General features: G+C 39.5%; 1 protein-coding gene and 1 long non-coding RNA gene across 3 annotated transcripts; both read right to left on the bottom strand.

Annotated features, from left to right (window-relative positions):
* Positions 1 to 316: 316 nt before the first annotated feature.
* On the bottom strand, positions 317 to 2,594 carry LOC110969632 (uncharacterized). 2 transcript variants are annotated; one of them, XR_002596994.2, is made up of 4 exons: positions 2,495 to 2,594; positions 1,943 to 1,979; positions 1,151 to 1,313; positions 317 to 408 (listed from the first exon to the last, which is right to left on the bottom strand). It is a non-coding gene; the product is annotated as an uncharacterized LOC110969632 (long non-coding RNA). The 2 variants fall into 2 exon arrangements; XR_002596993.2 differs by having other exon boundaries at positions 318 to 1,313.
* Positions 2,595 to 11,687: 9,093 nt separating this feature from the next.
* Positions 11,688 to 17,726, bottom strand: actc1a (actin alpha cardiac muscle 1a). Its single transcript, XM_022219748.2, has 8 exons — positions 17,693 to 17,726; positions 15,982 to 16,135; positions 15,742 to 15,870; positions 15,395 to 15,590; positions 15,142 to 15,303; positions 14,547 to 14,738; positions 12,097 to 12,278; positions 11,688 to 11,959 (listed from the first exon to the last, which is right to left on the bottom strand). The coding sequence occupies exons 2-8, from the start codon at positions 16,108 to 16,110 to the stop codon at positions 11,816 to 11,818; spliced, it is 1,134 nt and encodes a 377-aa protein (XP_022075440.1). The 5' UTR covers positions 16,111 to 16,135; positions 17,693 to 17,726; the 3' UTR covers positions 11,688 to 11,815.
* Positions 17,727 to 19,311: the final 1,585 nt, after the last annotated feature.

The following is a 19,311-nucleotide window of genomic DNA, read 5'->3' on the forward strand; positions in this document are numbered from 1 at the left end:
TACTACAGGTAAGAAGATAGTCTGTTCAGTTTTGATCAGTGTTGTCAAAAGTGTAGACTGCAGTGCTTTTCAACTGGACTGCAACTTATAAAGACTTGGTTTTACTATTCTCCTTCATGTTTAGAAAGGGAGTTGTCCACTCCATATAGGAACAACCAAAGTCAGGCAAAAAAGAACACTGTTGTCCCAGTCAAAAAAAAAAAAAAAGTGTAGTGAGATTGTTGTACCAGATTGCAAAGGTGCAAAAATTGTGTCACCTTTTTTATATGACTAAACACTGCATCTTTCTTCTAAATACATATTTTTGAGCACTTGCCTGGATGGCCATCCGTGTTTATGCACCCCCTCCATGAAAAATCCAAAAGCCGTTTCTGCTTTGTTATTCCCAGCTGTATCCAAGTAAAAGATCTAGAACAAACAGAATCCTTGTACAGTACTTCAGCAAGACATAGACTAAATTGTGGATTGAAAAAAAAAAAAAAAACCTTCCGCGAAAAGCCATCGATCGCTCCAAAAACTACAATGTTGTACCTACAGAAGATAATGGTTCAGGCTGTATATATTGAATGCATGAAATAAAGTTAAAATAGTCTTTAAATAGATCAGTAGGAGAATAAAAAAAATATACGGTTAAATATATGGTTTGTGTCAATATGGACAAGAGACAAGGGAGCAGGAACAGAGTATGTCCGTCTCGCAATGCAAGACAGCTGGACCATTCTAGAAATTACTCCAGCACCATCCACACGCTGCAATGACCTCTCAACCCGTCTCCATGGAATGCGATGCCCCAGTGCTTGAAGAGCGCCTTTGATAAGTCTATAACCTGCATGGGGCATACGTGCTTTGATAGACCTAACTTTCTGATCCAGCACATCATCTGTAATGTCAGAATAACATTTTCGGACAGAAAGGTTATTGTCTTTCATTCTTCTGTACAACGTTGACCTGGAAATCCCATGGAGGTCAGACAAAGAAGTCAGGGATAACTCAGTGCTTAGCATATCTAGAAGAGTCTGGCTTTCTATGGTTATCTGAGGTCGTCCCACACTGCCTCTTAATTCAGTCACAGCTATATCATTAAACAGTGGTGGGATGACCCTCTGTGACAGATAGTTGCTGACAATGTCAGAAAGCTGCTGTAGACTACCTAATACGCTCTCAGGAATGTCCATATATGATGTCCCAGCTCGAACAAACTGCAGCTCCTGAACACAAACAAAGTGCAGGTATTCATAGTCTATAGGATGTCTGTTAAGAATAGAGGCCACTCTATCCCTCACTCGACGCAGAAGTTGCCACTGCATGGGTTCCTGCAACACAAGAAAACAAACTTCAGATAGCATGCTTCTGAAACAACCAAAAGGATAGATGAACAAAATACATTGATTTCATCAATAATTCTCAAAATCCGAATGTGCTTCCAGGATCATAAAGTTATGTGTAGAGATGAGAATCAAAAACAGAGCCCAGCTCAGAACAGTTTTCAAATGGGAACCACAATCAGTGTAATTTTAATTTGTGCTTAACAATACCCTTATAGATGACTATCATCATCTGAGTGCTGAGGATGATCTCAGGATGGAGACTTAGTTTTAAGTAAGAGTGAAAACAGCAGCAACATACTGAAACATTTGTCAACACAGCCCAGAATTCAACATCACTGGTAGAAATTGATGAGGAAGGCTGATTCAATACAGCAGGAAGATTTAATCATACAACTGCAGAACTCATATTCATTTTACTTGTTGATCACTGCTCAAAGGACTTATTTTCTCCATAAAAATATCTACAAGGGAATTAGTTAAGAATTTAATTGATCAGCAGAATCTACAATGGAAATTGTATACATAAAACCCAATCAATTCCCACCTCTACCTACACAGGGATCCCATCACAATACTATGATAAAATGCATATGAAAATGAAGGGAAAAGCCTACCTGACCCCGAGGTCCATCAGGATGGTTCTCCATCCTCCTGTGATGACAAGGGAAATGATTCTACATGAGTAAAAAAAACTGTCATAATAACAAAGAGTCTGTCATTAATTCAACATCAGGAGACCAATTATATATACTGTTAAAACTCTAAAGGATAAAGATCTCTGAAAAATGCTCCTTTTACAAGTCTTACTAAATTTATCAGAGGAATGACTCAATAATCCACACGCACGCACGCGCGCGCACACCTACACCTGATGGTTTGTTTTGATTATATATCTAATTAAAGTTTATTGATATATACATAAAAGACCGAAATTTGTGAGATTGAGCCAACTGTCGCCGAAGCCGGGACCGTAATGTGCTCGTCAGTCACTTATGATGGGTGCATAGCGGTAAGCTAGTAAGCTAGCTAGCTAGCTAGCTAGCTGTAAATTAAGAGCGTTCACGTCTGATAACGCGGTCTCCACTAGTTGGGGAAAACAGCCCAAGAAGAGCAACAAGTGTAACCTTAATAGCATCAATAAGACAGGAGAGTTACGCTAAACATACCTGTTATGATCAATGATTGCCTCCTTCAGTCAAGTCCTCGCATCTCCCGTACCGCCATTCGAATCTGGGGGGGCGGAAGTTGTCGTTCCGTCTCTCTGAGGGACACTGACCAATCAGGACGCTTCTTACAGTTTTCAGAAGAGGTCCCGCCCATGAAGGTTAGGACGAAGCGCAAAAAAAACTTGAGAAGCGCAAACAAAACTTCTGGAAGCGCAAACGAAAGTTTAGGAAGCGTAAACGAATCTGTGTTTCATGAGAGCAAAATTTTGATTTGTAAATAAAACTTGTGGATTTATGAAGATACAGTTTTAATCACAAAACATATTTTTTGTATTTTTGAAATGATAATTTTGTTTGCAAAGTTTTCTTTTGTTTTCAAATCTATTCTTTTCGATTGCATAATAAAGACACAAATTCGGCTCCATAGTGGGTTTGCCGTCTCAAAGTCATCATAGAACAACTGGATTTGTAACGAATTCTGGTGTTTAGAGAACAATGGGTGCATCTTGAAATAACTTCCATCACAAAAGTCTTGGTATTTCTCAGGTCTTGTTATACAGGTTTCCCCAAGCAGTCTACAAATGTCAGAATTTTGGCACATGAATTTTATCGTTTCCAAAATTGGTATATAAACAAATGTATCGTTCACAGGGACTTGATCATAAGTCCCTGTTTGTTTATTTCGCCTTGTATCAAATCGAATGCCTAGAATTTTTTTTTGACAGGCTCCACAACACCCCATTTCTTATTGAAATAATTCAGTCTTTTACTTTCAGTATTGAAGTTAACAAACGGGTTTTCAAAAGTTTCCAGATCTTTTTCCAATTTTTCCCTTACAGGATTATCTTGAGGCACAGCAGACAGTACTTGCTGCTTAACCTGAGAGTGGAGTCCACTTGCAAGTTCTTCCAAATTGCTAACAACTGATGACACAACACTGTTCGCTATGCCACTTCCTTGTAGTTTGGCAATAATTGATGCACAAACATTTTCTGTAATTTCTTTACTTCTTTGACCTGATCCACTGTCCTCATAACACTCAGACTCTGGGTTCTGCATGACACTTGTTCCGGCAATTTCTGAGATATGAGGATCTTGGAACACTTTAAAATCAGACTTAGATGGTGCTGGCCTTTCTGCATCTCCACTTCGAAAATAATCCGTCTCATGAGAACTAATTAAATGTTTTTTGAAACCTGCATATGTTGAAAAGTGACGCCTACAACAACCTTCCCAGATAGCAAACTATGGGTGAATCAATGTTGAATCTATGTTGAGACCTAACGCAGAAATTATACAGAAAGCGCAAGGTTGATAAAATGTTGAGTCAATGTTTGCTTTTCAACCATAAATCACACTTCACCCAGATAGCAAAAATATTAAATCAATGTTGAATAAGAAGGTTGAATTGTGGTTACGGTTGAAGATTGATGGTTGGATCAACGTTGATTCAACAACATTTTGTCAACATTGAAGTTTGTGTTTAAAAGATGCCATTGAATCTACATTGTATTTTGGATTAATTAAAATGTTTGACAGGTCATTGTTTAATTAATGTTGAATCTTTGTTTGCAAACATGTAATCTATGTAAGCAAATGTTAACTCAACATTTTATCAACCTTGCACTTTCTGTATAATTTCTACGTTAGGTCTCAACATAGATTCAACATTGATTCACCCATAGTTTGCTATCTGGATTGTACACAAACTAACTTGAACCTGGTGCTAGGATAAAAACTGTGATCAAGTCTTACATGCAAGATTAATCAATGGTAGTGAGCAATTATGCTTAAAGCCAAAATTTAAAAAACTTACATAATTCTAATATTTTTATTGTTGTCATATGCCTGTAATAAGGCATTTTTTTTTTTTTTTTTTAACATTACAAATAGACCAGACAGATACTGGTACCATCTCAGGTGTCCAAACCTAAGTGGTACTAAAATGTACATTGGGATAATATAAATACATTAAGATGGGACAGCTTTTTCACTTATTTATGATTTTTCACCATAACTGTGGTTTTGCTCATATCCTTTAACCCTCTGAGGCCCACAGCTGGAAAACTGCAACATTTTTTTAATGCTGTCTAGCTGGACCTATTTCTTCCTGAATGTAGACAAACACTACATATCCCTGCACCCCACACTCTGAACTGCAAAAATGCAACATTTCTGGCAGGAAAATATTAATACTGCAAGATAATATCACATTCCAAGTTCTTTAAGAACAATTTCTGCAATTTTCTAAGTAAGTATTTGACCTGTAGTATTTTTTTTCTTCATCCTAAAGAAGCTTAGTGATAGACAACTCAAATAATTTTTTTAAAGTATAGCATAGGGATTTCTTTCAATGGTTCAAAAATGCAACACTGGGTCTTAATGGTTCCTACTTATTTACACAGAAGGCCCCGTCACAGGTCATGAGTAAATTCATCAATTGTGCCATCTATACAGTGTCTATACTGTACATATACAGTCATGGGACAAATGATCAGACCACCTTTGTTTTCTTCAATTTCTTGTTCATTTAAATGCCTGGTACCAATAAAGGTATATTACCTGAAGAATACACTGAACACAACAAAAAAATACAGCTTATTCCATAATACTTTATGTCCTATCTGACATGCTTCAGCTTTATTGTATTCCAGGGTATATAAGAGACCATTTCATGTAATCATCAGCAGCACTGCACACGCAAAGACCTAGAACGGTTTCCTGCTGACATTCAAGCCGCAGCACAACTCAGAAGCTGTCAGCTCTCACATAACGCCTAAAACGAAAGAATTATGTGAAGCCACAAAGGCAGCCATCTTGACACTGCTGGAAATTTGCAATAATATGTGTCTGCAGCCGGATGCTGTACGAATACGACCCGCACGAATAATCCCCGCATGAATATGGCCCTACACTTCCGGTAAGTTTAGAGCACTTTTTAAAGAGAGCGCCACTTACCGAAAGCGGCACGAATACGCCCGCACGAATACGGCCCTACCGCAATTTACGTTTTACATTGGCGATTTCATTCAAAATATACTTACAACACAAAAGGATTATTCAAGGAGAATTCCCCGTTCATTTTAACCCCTGTAAGTTTTTCTACAGAGCCGGAGGCTGCTCTTTCTGGACCACACAAAGTACTACATCATGTTCTTATTACAATGTCACAAGTTTTGAAAATATTCTTTTTATTAAGATAAAATATTAATGGAATCATCTGTAATGGCCTTTGTGGAGTCTAGATCTAACAGGAAAGAGACAAAACGCAAGGGCAACTCTTAAGACAGATATATATTTATGTTACATGATAATATGACATAAAAATAAAAGCTGCACACACACACAAAAGTAAGTGAAGTCTATGACTCCCGCTGCAAAACGTCTGATCTCACTTCCTCCTGACAGAGACACACAGACATTAATAAGCATAAGTAGATATGGCACTGATTTATCTGACAAACTGTACATATTTCACTTATTTAATAAAATATATTTTATTTGTAACATTTCAAGCCAATACACCTCCTTTGAAATGAGCAGCACGTACCAACTGAACAGTCTGCCTGCTTTCTTCAGGTCTTTTTTATCCTTCCAGAGAATTCCTCCACTTCACTGAACTAGTAGTCAGACAACATCACTGCAGGCTTGACAAATACTGGTAACACTTAAAGAGGATACATTGACAGACATTGGTACACTTTAACGAAAGTGGCAACTACTTGTATTAGTAAACAGTTAAAAAACAAAATCATTTATTGCATTGTGTAAATAATAATAAAAAAAAACAAGACTCCTGATGAATCCAGGTAGAGCATTTGCCAAAGTACGTCCTGAGGGCAACCCAAAGTAGAGAAACAATGAATTTCTGGAACTCAGGAATTCTTTCAAAACGCAGCCAAAAAATGTTCTGTCCACTAATATTACTAACAAAGGCCCTAAGTGAATCTTTTCTGAGTCAGTCTGCAATGATGAGAAAACAGGAACATTTTCCAAGTACCACCAAATGCTTATCAGCTCCCTTTGACTGGATCATGAAGTCCACCAGTCTTGCTTCCTTTGCAGTGCACTCAGTCTCAGCCTGCATATGGAGTGGAACTTCCTCAGTGACAGCACCCCGCTTTGGCACTTTGTAAATGGGCTTCATGGTTCCTTGGAGCAGGCTTCTGCCTTCATTAGTCCAGAAAGCAAACCTCTTGCCATACCTTTCAAACAACAAAATTCATTCAAGATAAACAATGGGGAAAAAGGCCAACACAGTGATGAAAAAAATGACAAGCACCAATACTCTCGACAAAGACTGCCATCCACAGTCTGATTAACTTAATGTAGTTACCAGATGCTCTACTGACATGGCACTGATAGTGTAATAGCAGTTTGTAGAAGTGGAAGTGAACCCCTAACTTGCAACTAAAATTTATATACACGTGTTGTTTCAGGCTGTCGTACCCCTCTGTTTGGAAACGCTGCATGAGAAGAAGATACCACCACTTCCGTACCAAAGGCATGTCCATCTGAAAGCAGTGTGACAATAGAAAGAAAAAACTGAGTTCAAAATGTGTCCTTTCTCTTCAAAATTAATAGTATGTGGCAACAACAAAAGCATTTGGAGAAATCAGTTTCTTCTTTGTGTAAACCTTTTTAAAACTAACTTCCTGGAATTCAAACCCTTGCTTTGTGACAATGGAAAGTGTATACTGTAACAGATAAGATGGAAAACAAAGCATTTTATTTGCAGTGTTGACAGAAGCTTCAACATACTCAGTTTAAAAAATGTGACCTTACCATAAGCATAAAAATCCCACAGACATCTGGCATGGCAGGCCCTAAAATAAATAAAACAGATGAGATTAGACACATAACTGAAAACTGCTGCCTTCTCCATTACATGATTACTTATATATGAAGTAAGCAGTAGTATCAACAGATACAAGAATATAACTCTTGTAGTTCTTCAGTGCTGATGCAAGTAAGCCTACAATGGCTGCCACATGTTTCAAAATCTAAATCTAAATCTCTCCCTTGTTAAATTGTTATGTGCATCTTCAAATTAAGAGAGAAATTGAACATTTTCAGATCATTTTGTGAACATAAACATCAATCAAGCTTTATCCGAGAGGTGGACAAATACATTTAAAATGTACTGTCCTGGATTCAGTCTGTGAAATGATGCAACTTCATACAGGCTGTTCAGTAGACGGAGTGAAGGATAAGCCGACATCAAAACTGAATGTTAAATATACTAAGCATCTCAGCATCACAAAAAAATGTGATAATGAAAAGTCTAACTATGAAGTAAATGTACTTTCACAGTTTAATCCTTTTCACAGCAGACATCTGAACTGGTCACAGGTGGAAAAACTAATAACAGGTCCATAAAGTTTCTTGGTAAACTATGCCAGAGAAACCAGTAGAACACAAACAGTTCTAACAGGAAGAGATCATTTCAACATGCTTTTACCATCTGGTGAAGGGTTAATTAATATGCTGCTTGTAGTTAATTATAATCACCTGGACCTGGGTCTCCAAAATATGGCTAGGACTCAATTAAACAAATTATTAAAGAAGCTAAGCATTGGTTTGACTGCAGCGGAACTATATAAAACTGGTCGTCTGTGCTAATGAATGACGAGCTCAAACATAGCTTGTTCCTCAGTTTAGCAGGTTAAAAACTTTTCTCCGGAAATGAAAACAGCAGAAGTGTTTATAACGTTAAACTTTAAAACGTTCTAAATCAATTGTTTATTTGTTTTAACAAGTTAAACTAATAAAACGATTCACAGTTAGTACTCACGTCTTTACCGTTGTCCATCATGGTGATAAACGCTGCTAATGCTTCCTTTAGCATCAACACAATGGGCAACACAAACAACGGGGCCCGAGATGAAGGAGGCGGCACTTAAATTGCCGTCTTATCGGTGTGGTCCAGAAAGAGCAGCTCTGTAGAAAAACTTACAGGGGTTAAAATGAACGGGGAATTCTCCTTGAATAATCCTTTTGTGTTGGAAGTATATTTTGAGTGAAATCACTCATTTAAAACGTAAATTGCGGTAGCGCCGTATTCGTGCAGCCTCCGGTAAGTGGCGCTCTATTTAAAAAGTGTTCTAAACTTACCGGAAGTGTAGGGCCGTATTCATGCGGGTCGTATTCGTGCGGGTCGTATTCGTGCAGCATCCGGCTGCAGACATACACTTCTCGAAATTTGCATGAATGAGAGACAGGTAGCAAAAAAACTGAAGATCTCAAAGAGAGCTGTTCATTACACCAAGAAAAAACAAGCTAGCTGGTCAGGAAATGTCTTTCTATTCACCACATGACTGTCACTCAACCAATCCAGTTTCCAGTTGATGTCCACTTCAGCCAACTCACTGGTTAGAAGGAAGCCTGGAGAAGCTACAAACCAGACTGTCTGTCCCTACAGTAAAACATGGGGGTGGATCAGTGACCATCTGAGGTTGTGGAACAGGGACAATGAACCAGGTCATGTTTGGGGCTACTCTTGAAAACTGTCTTCTTCCATAAGCTGGAAAACTCTTTCCTGCCTCCAATGACTGGATTTTCCAACTAGACAATGCTCCTTACCACACGGCAAGGTCAGGAAAAGCCTGGATGGAGAATCAGAACATTGGAACCATGTCTTGGCCTACTCAATCACCAGATCTAAATCCAACTAACAACCTGTGGAAAATAATCAGACGCTAAATGGAGAATCACAAGCCATCATGGAAAATGTCTGATGTCAGCTCTGAAATTAAACTCTTATGAGCAGTTTTTGTTGTTATCATTATGTTTGTCTAAACAAATGTAACTTTACTGGTACCAGACATTAAAATGTACAAGAAATTGAAGAAAACAAGGGTGGTCTAAGAATTTTTTCATGACTGTATATAGGTTATGGGGTTAAGATTAAAGGTTAACCCTGTTACAAGGCTGGTCAGAGGAATTGATACTGCTTCGGGTTGGCAAAAATTGACTGAACACTTCAGCTAAAACTGCTCCATTGCCACCGAACATCCAGCTTCATGTGCCAACAACAGTGGCATAGGACAACATTGAACGCAATGAAGAGACACTATCTGGGACTGGAACATCACACAGGGCAAATGGGATAATTGTAAAATCAAAGGTGTATGGCTCAATGCCTGAGCCCAAACCCACAAATGTCATCCAAAAAGACAAGAGATGACTATTGAACCAGGAGATGTGTTTACTCCAGTTTACAGTGGAGGAGAACACACTGGCCCTGTCCCAAGGCCACATGTTGCCTTAGAGTGTGAGAAAGTACTGAGAGATGCTAAAGCAAAACAACCTGCTCTGGTTGGTAGCTCGCGTGCATTGTTCCTCCAGACAAACTGTAGATGGATGGACTGGCTTCAATATTCAGAAAAGAGATGAGGAAGAAGTTTTCCATGACACTATGGGATATCTTCCAACAATCAATGCCCCTGCCACTGACTTAACAGTTCAGGAGAGTTTGACACAAAGTCTGAAGATTAGGAACATGCTGCAACTGCCATATATAGTTGTAGTTTTTGACCAAGCCTTCTATGCAAAAGCCACTGACATTTTGTGAAAACACAAAGAGAGGTTTCCAAATATCATTCCAAGGATGGAAACCTTCCAGACCTTATGTATGCTGCTAGGAGTTATTGGCAAAAGAGTCCAAAAAAGATGCAGATTTGCAAGACTTGTGTATTGAAGCAGGCATGATTGCAGAGGGATTGGTTGCTGGCGTTATAAAAGGACGCAAGTACAACAGAGCCATCCAACTACACAAACTGCCGTATGAAGCTTTGTTCTGCCTTATATGGAAAGGCTTTCTTTCTTGGATTCAGGACACTGGAAGCAACAAGAAAGTCCATCTAGACAACATTTCATTGTCTATGGAAGAGCTATGTGATAATGTGAGACAACAAACACTCCGAGAAACATTGAACAATCCATCATATCCACATTTAGTTGACCATTTTGGAGAGTATCTTGATCACCTGCAGAACCACAATGGAAAGTTGCCATCTTATTGGCTGTCTTACATGGATAACACTTATGATAACCATTAATACTTCCATGTAAAGGTCAAAGCCCAACCACAGAGGTGGGAAGGATGTTAAAGGTTGTAAGGACACATTTTCCCTTGCTCTATGTCACACTAAAGATGTATTACATAAAAGATGAATGTGTTACAATCAGAATAATGAGAAAGAAGAACAATGAGAAAAGTTAGTGTTAAACGCTCTGCTTTAATTTCAATTTATATTTGTATATAAAAACATTCCTTTAAGTTCTTTGAATCACAGCATACCAATAAGAAACTCATTATAGTATTCAATGATTTTGAATGTCTTTTTTGAGTGTAGTCAGTATTTAAATCAATGAAAATGCTTGCATTTACTGTATCAGAGGCTAGAAGACTGTATTGACGTGCCTATTAAAAACCCATGGATATCTCACATAAAGCTACCACTTGTGCATGTCTATCACACAGGAAGAGTTACTATGGATATTGTCCTTAACAAAAATGCATATGAGAATTTGCCCCCTAAAGTGGTACCGATGACCCCAAATTTACCCACTTGGCTCATGGACTACAATGGAAAACACTGAAACTTTGCCCCACTAGCTTAGTGTCACCGTAAGCACGCAACTCAGAGGGGTGTGTCTTATCTACCGATTCATATCAATGTGGGCCACCGCAATTTCAATAGTGTTGTATGCGAAAAGCAGGCCGACGTTAAAACAATAGTTCAGCTAATTAGTTCCGTGTAGATGGACCTTTTAACCCCCACCCCCACCCACCCCCCCACCCCCCGCCCCACCCCCCGCCTTACTATTTGAGAAACACTGGTTTAAAGTGTTCTTTTGGCCCTTTAAACATGATTTAATTCTACCCATAAACCTGTCATTTTGGCAAGCAAACCTATAGGCAATACAGAATTTTAAATGTTGTTGGCTTAATCTGCTCTGCATTTTTCATTTCAATAGGTATATATATATATATATATATATATATATACTGGGAAAGTGTCTGCTTGAAGAAAATCCTTTGGGAAGAATAGACTTGACCATAAAGAATAAATGCTGTTGAGTTTGACCATCATTTTAAGTTCATAATATCTTCTGAATCAACATCTTAATGACATGTTCATGGATTTGTTCACTACTTGCATGTTGACAAAGACTCCATCTCTCCAGGTTATTGTTAAAAGCATCTATTTTTATTAAAACAATACATGTATATACAGCAAAAGGCACAGTAGAAATATAGATACAGAAGAAAGGCTGGTGTGATTGGTGTGACAGTTTGTGGAGCTGGTTGGAGAATTAGAAGCACTTCCTGTGGACGATGGAGGGGCCAGCCTCATCGTACTCCTGCTTGCTGATCCACATCTGCTGGAAGGTGGACAGAGAGGCCAGGATGGAGCCACCGATCCAGACGGAGTATTTCCTCTCAGGGGGAGCAATGATCTGCAAGGAGGTGAGAGGAGGAGCAGATTGGTAAGACAATATTTGACACCATATTGAAATATAGTTAACTTGGCCACTTCAGAAGCTTTAACAGTGGACTCACCTTGCAACAAGCAGATGCAACAAATTGGACTCACCTTGATCTTCATGGTGCTGGGGGCCAGAGCAGTGATCTCCTTCTGCATACGATCAGCAATACCAGGGTACATTGTGGTACCACCAGACAGCACATTGTTGGCGTACAGGTCCTTACGGATATCGATGTCGCATTTCATGATGCTGTTGTATGCGGTCTCATGGATACCAGCAGACTCCATACCTGAGAGGGTGAGATAGAAATAACACAAATATTATTTGTTATACTTTCAGAAACCAAGAGTAAATGGAATAATAAAGAGAAAAAATATCACAATAATAAAAGATAAAGTAGGAAAAAATAATTAACAAATTAGATCAATTTAAAGAAAATCTGATAATGCTGTAACTTCTTCTATTCTGTATCTTTAGCACTATGAAAGCCTTACCTACCATAATCTTTACAATATACTATGCTGTAATTATAAGCCATAGAAATGTACTATAAGATGCAAAAATGCTCTTAATTTTTAATTTATGCCTAATCTTTGTCATCAATTAAGACTTGAATGAATTAACACATATTTTATGATATTACAGCTGTATTTTACAATGCTATTGTTCACTTCTAACTTATTTTACAGAATACGCCAGCCTATACATGCTACACAGAGAGTGTTAAACTAAAATGTGTTCGATTTCCTTTACTACTTGCTTATTTGGGGGTCAAATGATATCTACAAATTTTCGTGAACATGTACACACGTGGACAAAATTGTTGGTACCCCTCAGTTAAAGAAGGAAAAACCCACAATTCTCACTGAAATCACTTGAAACTCACAAAAGTAACAATAAATAAAAATTTATTGAAAATTAAATAATCAAAAACAGCCATTACTTTTGAATTGTTGATTAACATAATTATTTAAAAAAACAAACTAATGAAACAGGCCTGGACAAAAATGATGGTACCTCTATAAAAGATTGAAAACTATTTGACCAGAGTGACATGATTAACTCAGGTGTGTCATTTAATTGACATCACAGGTGTTTCCAAACTCATAATCAGTCAGTCTGCCTATTTAAAGGGAGACAAGTAGTCACCCTGCTGTTTGGTGAAAAGGTGTGTACCACACTGAACATGGACAACAGAAAGCGAAGGAGAGAATTGTCCCAGGACATCCGAAAAAAAATTATAGACAAACATCTTAAAGGTAAAGGCTATAAGACCATCTCTAAACAGCTTGAAGTTCCTGTGACAACAGTGGCTCATATTATTCAGAAGTTCAAGACCCACGGGACAGTAGCCAACCTCCCTGGACGTGGCCGCAAGAGGAAAATTGATGACAAATTGAAGAGACGGATCGTTGGAATTGTATCCAAAGAGCCCAGAGCAACCTCCAAAGAAATTAAAGGTGAACTCCAAGGCCAAGGTACATCAGTGTCAGATCGCACCATTCGTCGTTGTTTGAGCCAAAGTGGACTTCATGGGAGACGACCAAGGAGGACACCACTGCTGAAAAAAACTCATAAAAAAGCCAGACTGGAATTTGCAAAAATGCATGTTGACAAGCCACAAAGCTTCTGGGAGAATGTCCTTTGGACAGATGAGACCAAACTGGAGCTTTTTGGTAAGGCACATCAACTCTATGTTCATAGACTCAAAAACCAAGCATACGAAGAAAAGAACACTGTCCCTACGGTGAAACATGGAGGAGGCTCAGTAATGTTTTGGGGCTGCTTTGCTGCATCTGGCACAGGGTGTCTTGAAAGTGTGCAAGATACGATGAAATCTGAAGACTATCAAGGCATTCTGGAGAGAAATGTGCTGCCTAGTGTCAGAAAGCTTGGTCTCAGTCGCAGGTCATGGGTCTTCCAACAGGACAACGATCCAAAACACACAGCCAAAAACACCCAAGAATGGCTGAGAGAAAAGCGTTGGACTATTCTAAAGTGGCCTTCAATGAGCCCAGATCTGAATCCCATTGAACATATGTGGAAGGAGCTGAAACATGCCATTTGGAGAAGACACCCATCAAACCTGAGACAACTGGAGCTGTTTGCTCATGAGGAGTGGGCCAAAATACCTGTTGACAGCTGCAGAACGCTCATTGACAAATACAGAAATCGTTTAATTGCAGTGATTGCCTCAAAAGGTTGTGCAACAAAATATTAAGTTATGGGTACCATCATTTTTGTCCAGCCCTCCCTATTTCATTAGTTTGTTTTTTTCAATAATTATGTTAATCAACAATTCAAAAGTGATGGCTGATTTTGATTATTTAATTTTCAATAAATTTTTATTTATTGTTACTTTTGTGAGTTTCAAGTGATTTCAGTGAGAATTGTGGGTTTTTCCTTCTTTAACTGAGGGGTACCAACAATTTTGTCCACGTGTGTATATGTTTTATTTTAATTTTGTGGCCGTTGAAATGATTTTCCTTGACTACTATCAATGTAAAGTTAAACCAAAATATTCCCTTTCTGTGTTTTTCTGCTTGCCATGGCTCACCGATAAAGGAAGGCTGGAACAAGGTCTCGGGGCAGCGGAAACGCTCATTGCCAATGGTGATGACTTGACCGTCGGGCAGCTCATAGCTCTTCTCCAGGGAGGAGGATGAGGCGGCAGTGGCCATTTCATTCTCAAAGTCCAGAGCCACGTAGCACAACTTCTCCTTGATGTCGCGCACAATCTCACGCTCAGCTGGTGGAAGGAAATGTCACAGTTCAGTCAGCCAGTTTCATAATGCAGTGATTTATTATCACAAATAAATCGTTAAATTCCTGAGTAATTAACTGCATCCTTTCTCATAATTTGATGTAATCCTTACGGATCATATTCATGATTCTAAACAGTTTGCTGCTACATGGCTTGGTATGACCAGTAGCTTATGGTGGTGAGAACGCTGGCTTATGTTAGCAGACTTGAGGGCAATATTGCTGACTAAAAATAATGGATATTAATGAGTCATTTTCTTTACTTCACTTGTTTTTGTGTTACATATTGCATTTATGCCCATTATGTGGAGCTGGGAGTTAAGTAAACTGGAAGTGAATGTGGCTGAGCACTTTCTCTTTGGTGTTATCTGGTAATAGCCTCCTCCTACCAGTGGTGACGAAGGAGTAGCCACGCTCAGTCAGGATCTTCATCAGGTAGTCTGTCAGGTCGCGACCAGCCAGATCCAGACGCATGATGGCATGGGGCAGAGCATAACCCTCATAGATAGGCACATTGTGGGTCACACCATCACCAGAGTCCAGCACAATACCTGTTGGCATAAAGACACAGTTTGTCAGCTTAGTTTTATTGAGGTACGAAGTCACACAGTAGAGGAGTTTATGTCCTTGGGAGAGACTCACCAGTGGTACGACCGGAGGCGTACAGGGACAGCACAGCCTGAATGGCCACATACATGGCAGGGACGTTGAAGGTCTCAAACATGATCTGGGTCATCTTCTCCCTGTTGGCCTTTGGGTTGAGGGGGGCCTCAGTCAGCAGGGTAGGGTGTTCCTCTGGGGCCACACGGAGCTCATTGTAAAATGTGTGGTGCCAGATCTATGGAAGCAGGACAAGGATGAGGGACTGCAGTGGGTGTAGCACCTTCCAACATTGGGCTCTCTTAATCATTGGTCAGAATGTAAGAATGTTTGCCCCATATCGTCTAATTATTTCAAAAAGGAAAACAAATTGTGTCTTTAAGTGGCACCTTCTCCATGTCGTCCCAGTTGGTGATGATGCCGTGCTCAATGGGGTACTTCAGAGTCAAGATACCTCTCTTGCTCTGGGCCTCGTCTCCCACATAGCTGTCTTTCTGACCCATACCCACCATCACACCCTGAAAATAAAGAAAACACATCTCAGAAACTCAACATCAAACCAGAGGCTGCTCTTACCACCTACAAAAATTGCATTTTTCGACAGCTTTGGACCTTTTCATTATTCTAACCTGGTGACGGGGACGTCCAACAATTGATGGAAAGACAGCACGGGGAGCGTCATCACCGGCAAACCCAGCCTTGACCAGGCCAGAGCCATTGTCGCACACTAAGGCAGTGGTCTCGTCGTCGTCACACATATTTGGTCTTTTCTATGCTGGCTTGCTACACAAGACAAAAAATGAAAACACGAGCAAAATATCAGTTTGTGACAGAGATGTTTTATTCTGTCTAGATCTGAACATCATAAGCTCACTTGGGGATTATTGGCAGAAATGAAGAACCATGTCTTGTCTAAATATGTAATTGTTCCACTTAAAGTCTAAATGGAAGCTTGCTTCACATGTTAAAACAAAACCATGGAATTCTGAGAAACAATGTGTCACTATTTCAGTATGAAAGCACCTTGGAGTGCTTTAATCTCCTCACAGCTGCCTGAAAAGCCTAAACAGGACAAGGCTCGACCACCCCACACACACTCATGAGGCTATTTTAAGCCTCAGGACTCTTGTCACCCTCTTCTGCCCCCACAACTGCTCTTCTGTATCTCACCGTTAAGTTAGAGCCAGTTAACAGCTGAAACGGTATGCCTTTTGACAAGTGGCAGTGGAGGCCTGGCTCTCCTCTCAGCTGTCACCACATAGTGGACTCCTCTGTTTGGATCCAGACCATATAATCTGGTCTGTCTAGGATCTCTGGCCTCAGTCTGCATCCCAAGTGTCAGCATCCTTCCTCTCTAGAGGCTTTCCCATTCAAATCAGCATCTGGCAGTTTAATGACTGCTGTGTAACGTTTTCATGGAAATCAGTCTTAGCTAATGAGTCAATAAAATTACTTTGGCAGAGGCATAACTGCAATGACAGGAAGCCTGAATATGACTCTTCCATCCATTCTGTCTATGCAAGACTGACTTGAACACATCAGGCCAGCATTGTTTAACTTTTCGCAAATAGATTCCAGTACTTTCAGATTTACTTTCCAAAAACAAGCAACAAAGCAGACTTGGTTTTATAGGGCTGTGTAATTTACAAATGAATTACTTCATTGATTGACTGATTGACTGAATGAGACTCATTGCAACTAACTTGCTTACAACTAAATATTGTCCTTCTAAGACTGCCTTTTCTATCCTGAGATTTAAGTGGCTACTACTGATGAAGGAAATGCATTTCATCTGTGTGAATTTCAGCTTTCCCCTATAGCATGAATGTACCTTCAGAGAGGTTTCTTTCCTGATATGAAAAGATGAATTTGTTTGGCTCCGATGGTTTCTAAATGGTAAAGTTTAATAATATTTCGTTCTAAAAGTACATTAGTACTGGCTAAACTTCATGAGCCTGCTGAGGTTGTGTCTGACCCGAGTTAAAGCTGTAGGTCTGTTACTCCTCAGCAAGCATCACTCCTGCATCCTAAACCTTTGAACCTTTTCTGTTCTGAAGAAAGTATGTGGCTGACCTGATGCAACAGTCTCTGAACTATTCAGCAACAACACAGTATTCTTAATTTCCCCTTATCCCCCTTTTCTCCCAGTCTGCTCTGCTCAACAACAAATCATCTATTCACATAAGACAAAGATGCAACTCTAAACTGTCAAAAAATACTGTATATTCATGTTAGTGGCACTGATATCTCCTACAGTTGCAGCATCTCCTCATCTTCTCTGACCCCAACACACCAACAAGCAACAGTTGAAACAACAGGGAGACTTCAAAAGGGACTCACCAAGTTGTAACCACAAGACTGGAGTTTCCACTGGGACAAAGAGGTCAGGGTGCGAGACGGTCCTTAAATACGTCTCAGTGTTCTGAGACTGGGGGCTGGTGGGTGGGCTCAGGACTTCACACAAGTCCAAATTAAGTGCTACTCAGCAGAATGGTTCAGAAAAGTGGATCCTACATCAGGGACACCACCAAACTGGAGGGATGTTACCTTGGAGATTAAAAGCCATGGACAGAAGTAAGACATAAATAGCAGCAAATAGGAATTTTTATCAAAAATACTTAAGATAGGACTGAATGGTTTAGAAAGTTGTTTGATGGATAACAGAATTTATGAATGTTATATGTGACTAGAGATCTTTATGTTAAACTACAATCACAATTGTAGCACTTGAGAAAAATAGTGCTACAATTGTTGAAAAGTTTGGGGTCACACAGACAATTTCATGTTTTCCAAGAAAACTCACACTTTTATTCATGTGCTAACATTATTGCACAAGGGTTTTCTAATCATCAACACAGAAGTGATGCTTGCTGGAAATAGATCTCTGTACACCTATGCAGATTTTCCATTAAAAATCAGTTGTTTCCAGCTAGAATTGTCATTTACCACATAATAATGTCTAGACTGTATTTCTGATTAATTTAATGTTATCTTCATTTAAAAAATGCTTTTCTTTCAAATAGAAGGACATTTCTAAGTGACCCCAAACATTTGGACAGTAGCATATATGTTTTTTTTTTTACATTAGAATGCTGTGGAACATGTTATTTTAGGTGTCAAATTATTTGTTTGGGTTATATGTCTTTGAAATGCAAACCTACAGAGAATTGAAGGCATTTAGAAAACCCCTCATCTACAATGTAATCAGAAAAAGTTCATATTCCTGCCTAGCAGCATCTTTTTCCCCACTCATATTTTGTTGCACTTTCCTTCAGGTCCCTAAGAACGTGTTAATATGACTATGCTGTGATGTTTATATGAGACCTCGTCAGAGCAATCTGGTTATAAAGCGCCCTAAGGGGTCCTGCCAGTGACAGTTTTTCAGTCTTGTGTCATGTGTGAATGGGGACAGGGGCCAGAAACCTGCCAGACAGCTGAGAAGCAATATTGAGCGGGTGGGAGGGAGCTGAAACCAGTGCCCAGAGCTCCAGCAGCAGACAGATCCCCAGGACAGCCTGTGCAGGGAGCGACTGATGACAGTCCTCAGCTCTGATTGGCTCCAGTGTTTCCTTTTAGGGAAGTGGAGTGCAAGTGGTGTCAGTTGCTGTACGTCACAATACTCTGAGGGCAGAATGGCAAGAGCTCAAGCTCCTTATTCGTCATGTCGTACTGCCCCCACAGAGCCTTCCTCTCCATGCTGAAGCCCTATGAGGCCACTGTGCGTACAGTCAGAATGCAAGCACAGAGGCCACACCATCAACACATCTGAAATATTCCATTTGTAGCCATGTGCTGTAACGTACCGCAGAAAGAGACACTACTAACCTACTTGCCTATTTCTATTCAAGGTTTTTACAAAACAGAAGCCTGGGGTAACTTCAAATGAGTCTCACATATCCATTTCTGCAGAATTTGTCCTACAACATTTAAAAATAGTCGTGTAATGGTTAAAATTCTCT

This window comes from Acanthochromis polyacanthus, chromosome 16, assembly GCF_021347895.1.
Source record: "Acanthochromis polyacanthus isolate Apoly-LR-REF ecotype Palm Island chromosome 16, KAUST_Apoly_ChrSc, whole genome shotgun sequence".
NCBI lineage: Eukaryota > Metazoa > Chordata > Actinopteri > Pomacentridae > Acanthochromis > Acanthochromis polyacanthus.